The sequence below is a fragment of the Strongylocentrotus purpuratus genome, unplaced genomic scaffold (assembly GCF_000002235.5).
Source record: "Strongylocentrotus purpuratus isolate Spur 01 unplaced genomic scaffold, Spur_5.0 spur5_scaffold_6, whole genome shotgun sequence".
Lineage (NCBI taxonomy): Eukaryota > Metazoa > Echinodermata > Echinoidea > Camarodonta > Strongylocentrotidae > Strongylocentrotus > Strongylocentrotus purpuratus.
In genome coordinates this window covers 55,765,928-55,773,702 of record NW_022145612.1, presented here as the reverse complement: position 1 = coordinate 55,773,702, position 7,775 = coordinate 55,765,928, and the positions used below count along the sequence as shown (strand labels likewise).

General features: G+C 37.8%; 1 protein-coding gene across 3 annotated transcripts; it reads right to left on the bottom strand.

Moving 5' to 3' along the window:
* Positions 1-1,385: 1,385 nt before the first annotated feature.
* Positions 1,386-7,750, bottom strand: LOC575203 (cathepsin L1). 3 transcript variants are annotated; one of them, XM_030972221.1, is made up of 7 exons: positions 7,613-7,750; positions 7,054-7,304; positions 5,235-5,393; positions 4,489-4,713; positions 3,723-3,888; positions 2,745-2,853; positions 1,386-2,265 (listed from the first exon to the last, which is right to left on the bottom strand). In XM_030972221.1, exons 2-7 carry the CDS (start codon positions 7,300-7,302, stop codon positions 2,166-2,168), a joined length of 1,008 nt encoding a protein of 335 aa, XP_030828081.1. In that variant the 5' UTR covers positions 7,303-7,304; positions 7,613-7,750; the 3' UTR covers positions 1,386-2,165. The 3 variants fall into 3 exon arrangements, with proteins under 3 accessions (XP_030828081.1, XP_011677394.2, XP_780713.2); XM_011679092.2 differs by having other exon boundaries at positions 7,054-7,322; positions 7,617-7,750; XM_775620.5 differs by having other exon boundaries at positions 7,054-7,322; positions 7,613-7,746.
* Positions 7,751-7,775: the final 25 nt, after the last annotated feature.

Genomic DNA, 7,775 nt, shown 5'->3' with positions numbered 1-7,775 from the left:
TAGCAAATAAAGGTAAAATTAACGTGTTTTGACCCGTTTTTCCCCAAAGGACTCTGCCCTCCGGCCCCTTGGATCCGCCACTGCTGGAAGGGTTGGGGGCGGGAGGGGTTGGGGGGGGGGGGGGCGGGTGGCACCGGTATGACTTCGAAAATGAAATACGAATTAACAAGTGACAAAGGGGAGGGTGCTTCAGGTGGTCTAGGTGTCTCATTTGCTCATCCTTTTCCTCTTATCCAGGCCATTACTCCACGCCCTTGTACACAAACAAAGAACAGCGAAAGAAATGCTACATTTAGTTTGTCTGTTTTGTATTTGCTCGGTTTTTCATCTTTAGCACATTAGAATATCTTTTAGATCTATTTTTTTCTGGGGGGGGGGGGGTTGCTTGTTAGATTACATGTCCCCCCCCCCATCCCCTGGGTATGATAATCCAGGTTTCGCTTCTGCTCGTGACGAACATTTATTTCTTTGTATATCTTTACTAGGTTTACAGGCAAGTAAAGCTCAAGATAATGAATATTTCATGTTTATGATTTCAAGGTTAAAGTGCTCTGCGTGCGTAATTGATTTGATACAAATAACCTACATCAGTCACAAGATGGTCATAAGATGCCGCATGATTCTGAAACTGATGTATTTATAGGCATGACTCTTTAGAATGATCAATAAATAAAGGAAATGTATGAATATTTGAAGTTACCATATTGAATCACAATGGAAAGCCTAATTGGTTTCGCATAAGCCACGTTTTAAAAGGAAATAATGAACAATTGGACGTCTACCCACTCTCCTATGAAAACCTGTCCAATGCCCCTTTGCTGTAGTTCTTGGTTCCGTTTATTAATGTACAGTGCGACCCAGAAAAAAACGAAACCGAGAATTATCGATTTTTTATCATAACTTAATCACAATTATAATAAATAAATGACACATATTTGTAAAGCTTAAAATGAATTTGAAGGAAGGAAACCAATAAGTCTTTTGGCTGGCGGTATCTGAATTTCGAAGAAAAATTCACATTTCTAAAAAGTTCATTTTCTGCTCTTTCATATGACACCTCAATCAGGACAAATGAGCCATAATAAAGTTCCGTTTGTTTAAAGTGATGCTTGCATTTCCATAATTTGATTAAACGAAATTGTTTTCACTGGCTGCCTGCCGTAGCAACAAACGGAATTGACAAAAGACTTAACTCCGTTTCGTTGACGATCGGACATAGATGAAAGACTTCATGCATCAAATGAAAAAGGAGGATCTAAGCTTAACAAATATTTATCATTTATTAATTATAATTGTGATTAAGTAATGATAAAACATCGATAATTCTCGGTTTCGTTTTTTCTAGGTCGCACTGTATAGTAACACAGGCGCAGGTGACACTCAAATGAGGTGAGAAATAATCTTTTAATCGACTCAATGATTGTTTGAAATATCATCATGTTAATAGAAATGCAACAAGTAGCAAAAATAATATACAGATTACGAATCATGACGTAGAAATATAAAATTGAATTGCAACATGAATATAAAATCCCACTTATTGAATATTGGAAATGTACGTATTCTTACAACTGTTACATTGCATTCTTAGAACCAACGACAATCTAGGGACATGGTTAAATTGCCCCTATTTAATTCGATGTTGATCCTATTTAGATCAGAAGGGGATGCATGGATAGTGTGATTGTACAGTCTCGACATCCATCCCAAATGATAGTACAGGGTGGAATATTCCCCGAGGTAATACAATGTGTGATAAAAAAGTTTTACATGACCCGTCGATGTCTCGGTTTGTTATCAATATCACATGAATTCCTTTTTAATAACCTCTTATCCTTTTTTTTCTCGAATACATCGACGAAGTGCACATCAGCTCTGTTATTATCATTATTAATTATGTTTCTAAAATGTGCTATCTTGAGTAAAGCTTTAGGGTGTGGTCACAGTGCCTTGAGGAACTTTGGCCAAAGCCGGAGTAATAGTGCTTTGTAGTAATCCTTGGGATGGACATGTGCACATGGATAGTGTTATTTTGATTGTCATTTGCTATTGTTAAGCCCATAATATGAAGTGAGAAGTGGACCATAGTGTTATTGGACGTCCTCAGAAATGACTTGATGTTCTTGCACGAACAGATTCATGGCGGAAGCAATATTGCATGGCGATTACACCAGAGGGTAACTAGCTTGGGTAGCGATGCCACATTGGTTATCCTTGTTACGAGACATCCACAGGTATCCATTCATTCCCCAAGTCTCTGCCCAGCTGTGAAAGAAAGAAAGAAATCAATAAACTGCAAATTATTCATTGATTAAAATTGTGATTGAAGTCTCCAATGACTGATGGTTGATTCGGAGAAATCAGTTTTGCCATGTAACTTTATATTTTGGCTGTGTAAATCATGTTAGATCGCTTGAATTGCTACGGGACGAATGTCTGTTGTTTTTAATTTATTTTTGTAGTTGTTTATATACATCGATGATCATGATTAGAATATTAATTCCACTAGTTGACATACCTTTCCTGATGGTAACATATTAGCCTACATGATGTGATATAGGTAGATGTTTTCAAAAGGACATGAAGGCAATTTGGGGATAGGCCTACATGATGCATGTAGGCTATATACCCTCGCGATACTTACAACAAGAAAGGTTAAAAAGCCAAACCCTGACGCGTTTTATAAAGTGAAATATGGCAATAGACTCTTTTCCAAACAAATTTCACAAAGTGCCCAAACTGACCTGTTCTTGACAATCCAGTAATCGGTTCCATCACTAGTGGTTCCATAGCCGACTGCGAGAACACCATGGTCCAACAAGGTAGAGCTGCAATCGGGCTCGTTGTACACACCTGTAAAAAAAACAAGATGTTGTCATTTAGTTTAGTATTGTTTTGACATGTATTACAATATATGTTATCACCTGACGAAGTGTTGCAGCGGCGCACGAAACGTCGTGATCTTTTAGATCCCTTGTTGACCATAAATTGCGAGACAAACGAATGTCACTAGCGATATTATTTTCGATGTATTACATTCATTATTTTATAGAAAGCAGTGGTGTATCGCTGAGGTTTCACCAAAGTTTCCCCTCCCAAAGGAATAGGAAAATGAGAGAGAGAAATATATATATGTAAACATAGCTTCAAGAATGTGATTTTAGAATTTGAAAATGCACATTTCTTTCCCTTGTACCCATCGTGACCCTCTTCTTCTCTGCTTCCATAAACTTTGTCAACTTTTCCTTAGAAGATAATTTCTTAAACAAAATAAAAAAATAAAAAATAGAGGACATTTTCGTCTTTCACAATAGGAAAACAGTGTTAAGATACAGTATCTACATAAAGCCTAATACCTCGTTTTTCACCGACAAGATCTATCTCAGACCTACACTGGTGTGACTGAAGTATTAGGCGGCTCTATTTTTATTTTAGGAGGGTTCAAAGAGTTTGTTTCACTACCTTTGAGTCCAATCTCTATGACTATCATTCATATTCATATTCATATTTATTTCATTTCCAGCAGAAAGGTAAACAAAGATATTACATTTGATTTCATACATAATTAATTTTTTCAAGAAACTATACAAATAAAGTTTGCACATAAAAAAATTATTACAAGAATTTCTTCATTTCTGAGGAAATGGGGGGATCCACTAAAAAGCAGTGCTTGTAGGTTGTGGATCCCCCATCATTAGTGTATGCTCTGGCGATATCCTTACCAGACTTGTAAAGCTGGAAGGACATATGGCTGGCGTCAATGGCGACCGAGATAGGACCAATGTGGGCTACAGCCTTCTGCAGTGCCTTCTCAGAACCAGAGGTGACGTCAGTATAACCAGTGACGGTAGCACCTATGTTAGCCTTCTTGAAGTGGCATTCGCCATCCTGGAGATAGAGGAGAAATGGCACAATGAAAATTGGTGATAGTGTAAATAAGGTATTCTCCATCCTTCCTCTATTGATGAAGACAAAAGGTCCACGAAACCAAATGTCCAGTAGACCAATACATTCATCATTGGGAACTTTGAGGCCGTATACCTATTTTCAAAAGATCTATGAAACAAAATCCTTCCGTCTTGGGGGAAATTCCTATGATTTCAAACCCGTGAACCACTTACTAGAAGATTCTTGAGGTTGAAGCCTTCGGTATAAAGACTAAAGACGGATTTTCTAGCCTCAACCAATCCGGGGTTCCCCTGTATTGTAAAGATTTGTATTTTCCTTTTCCGATTCAATCCTTCTTTTTGATTATGCACTGATCAATTGGGCAAAAAGAATTTCCGTTTCGGTTTAATAAAATTTGAAGTGGACTATTAGGCTATTATTATTATTATTTATTATTATTATTATTATCTTCGAATGGTTAGGGCTTGATTTCAATCATAATCTTTATTAAGACTGGCTCTTGAGCAATTTACTTTGACCATGATTGGGTAATACTGCAGACATGACAGACAAACTATTGTTACCATTTATTACACTCACCACTGCCTTGTAGGGGTAGCTTTCCTCTGTATCAATACCTCCTGCTTTAATGATGTACTGGAAGGCTTGGTCCATAAGACCTCCGTTACACCCTTCATTGCCCTCCTTGCCGGAGCAGTCGACCAGGTTCTGTTCGCTCAGGCTCACCAGTTTACCCGTTGCCTTAAAGTGCTGTCCTTCCAGAGATCCTGTGGTACTGAACGCCCAGCATGAACCACATTGTCCCTGGAAAGAAGAGATATTATAAGCCCCGTAATGACAATTTGAATAAAAGAAAAGAATTGTTGTGCTATCCCCGTGTTATCGTGAAAACATCGATTTAGTGACGTCTTCCGATGTGAAAAATTTGATAATAAGATGTCAATGTATCGTGTCATTTTTGTGTGTAAATGACAGATGTTAACCTAGGGGACACAAAACGTTCTTGGGATTTAAAAATTATAATAATTGGGTCTTTCACCTAAGGTAGCCGCTTCTGTATTAATATTAATCCTGCTCTTCCACCGTTCAATGAAATCATTACCCGAGCTATTACCAGGTATGGGTGGGGAGTGATACGTGTGGATTACAATCTTGCCATCTTGCCAAAGGACATTAGTGCAAGGCTGGGATTCGAACTCTCAACTCTTAGATTAAGAGTCCAGTAAATGAACCACTATACCACGACATGTTCTGTTATCCATAGGATGTTTTGCTGGATGCTTTGTATGTGTTTGCTGGGTCTTAATGTTTAGTAGTACATGTACCTGGTCCTTGACAGGAGTTACGTAACCCTTGGTGCGCCAATCGACGGTCTTTGGGAGATCAGCGATGTTGTTTAATGGGAGAAAGGTGGATCCTTTAGCCGCCTTTGATGTGCCATTCACTCGGAAACCAGTCATCATGGCGACGAACTCTTCATTTTGCTGTAAGGTAAATATGCATTTGTAAGATATTTAGCACTTTTTCTAGTTTCTGTTGAAACAATTTCAAGGATGCATCAAATCATGAACAGTTCCCAATTCAACAACAAAAAATCTCTCTATATTTTTTTATTATAAGTCTCATCTTTTTAATTTATAACACTAATACTAATGATACAGTTATCATTATAAATTAACGTACTTTGTATTTATCAACGCTTATGTTTGATATAAACTTTTCTTTTTCTGCCTTTTTTGGAGGGGGGAGGGAGGAGGTATTATTAGCCTTAGTGAATATTGATGATTGCATTACATCGCGTATTAGTCATGGTATCATCTACTTTTCCATTGTGTGTTATAAAAATAAAAATAAAAAAATAATAAAAAACGTGGATCGATATGTGTGTGTTTGTGTGTGTGTGTGTGTGTGTGTGGGGGGGGGGGGGGGTATGGGGTAGGGATCCAATGACAAAAAATGCAGAAAAATCAAGCATTATGTATTTTTCTAACGTTCATGGATGTCCATTTTTTAAAACACAATGAAACACAACTCAAGAATATTTTTTTCACTGAGCATTCTGTGATGTATGAAAAAGGGTGTGTTTTTATATTATATGTAATTATCTCGAGAAGAATGAAGCTATAAGAAATCTATTTTAGTCACATGGACCTAGTGTTGTCACGCCCTCTTGGCACCAATTCGATTTTATTACATGTCACACGTCTCTCGGTATAGATATTTAAAGAATCTGAGATTATTTCACAAGGTTCAAGGTTCTATTTACGAAGTTCAGGTTCAGTCTTTTAATCATAATCAGTTATTGACAAGTTCAAGAATAGTTGAAGATAATAAAGAATTCTCGTGAGCTAAACCTATTTGACTTCTTTGTCAATATTTGACTCAACCTCGTGATGTATTCATCTAAGATCAGGGTCCAAAATCACAGATATCAGAGATCACGAGATTTCTATAAAAATTGCCCTTGATACCGGGCCTTGACAAGAAGTGATAACAACATCAGCATCAACAGTATACGGAAGAAAAGGTAGTCATGTTGGTCTGCCGATCGCTTCTTCTTAATGTTTTTTTTAACAGACAAAAACAAGTTTGAGGGCACACAAGAGAGGTGGATCAAGTGCACATACTGAAATGTTGACCAACAATTGTCGATTAATCTTTTGAAGACGTTATAGGTCATTCATAATGGAATAAATTAATTCCCCAACATTTATTTTCTTAAAGTAGGAAGAGGAGGAGGAGGAGGACGAGAAGAATAAGTTGAAAACGAAAAAGGGAGAGGAGGAAGAGGAGCCTAAAGAGGAGGGGTAAAAGAAGTAGAAAAAAAAGGAGGAATACTTAGCCTAAATAAGGACAAGCATGAGCAAATTATATCCCTGTAGTTATTGGCGTATAGCCTAAACTATAAAGGACCCTCTCCACGTTTTTCGTGTTACCTAACCTTAGATTCAAAGGGGGGCGCATACCTCATGCCACCATGTCTACGCAAATGCTCCTAGTCCTTCTATTCAAATGCGTACATTTTCATCAGTTTCTCCTTACATATTATTACATTACATTTGTGAACGTATTGAAAAAAATTGTAAATCAGAGTTAAACTTGTTATTCAGTTTTTAATATTCTATCCTTCCTTTTCGTACTCACCAGGTCGGCGAACTGGTTCATTCCGAGTGCGTAGGTGAAGTGGCCCAAGTCGTATTTGAGGTTGTGTTTGATGACGATGTCGAGGTTCTTTTCCCAGATCAGTTTCCTCGACGCTTCCTCCTCATCGCTTAGATATCGCTTGCCGTGTTCGTTCTTCCACTGGTTCCAATCCTCGTCGAAGTCAGTGAACGACATCGACAGCGAGCTCACCACGCAAGCTGCCACCAGCAATACACTCAGATACTTCATGACTGCAGAGATTGAGGTTGCTATGAAAATGAACGACGAACGCCTCTTAGACAATTGATGCTTGCAAGATGAAATGTAGATCCTTAATGAACCGACGTCTCTTACCAGGAGAACAGATTATTAAAATGAACACACATTTCCTTATTGCAACATTAAAGTGGCTGTGACGTATGATAAACGTTTACTAAGTGGTTTTACATCAGCCATGCTTTTAAAAGGAAACAACAATACAACCACCCAAACCTACGCCTACTTATTAACTGTTAAATAACTTAAAAATTCTTGAAATAAAAATAAGTGATGTCCTTACCTACTTGAATACCAGAGAGCAATTTAGAAACAATCTGCTTTTGTCGAGGAGTTACCCGTGAATAGCAAGCAGGGGATATCACAAGTTATACAGATGGACCATGAACTTGGCGTCTATAGATTGCGAGAGTCACATGCCCAATCTATATAGTTCAACGTTCAAC

Coding starts and splice junctions, on each gene's coding strand:
- LOC575203 (XM_030972221.1), bottom strand. CDS start 7,302: ATGAAGTATCTGAGTGTATTGCTGGTGGCAGCTTGCGTGGTGAGCTCG. Junction 4,714..5,234: donor TAACTCCTGTCAAGGACCAG/GTACATGTACTA, acceptor TCTTCTTTCCAG/GGACAATGTGGTTCATGCTG. Junction 2,266..2,744: donor TACTGGATTGTCAAGAACAG/GTCAGTTTGGGC, acceptor TTTCTTTCACAG/CTGGGCAGAGACTTGGGGAA.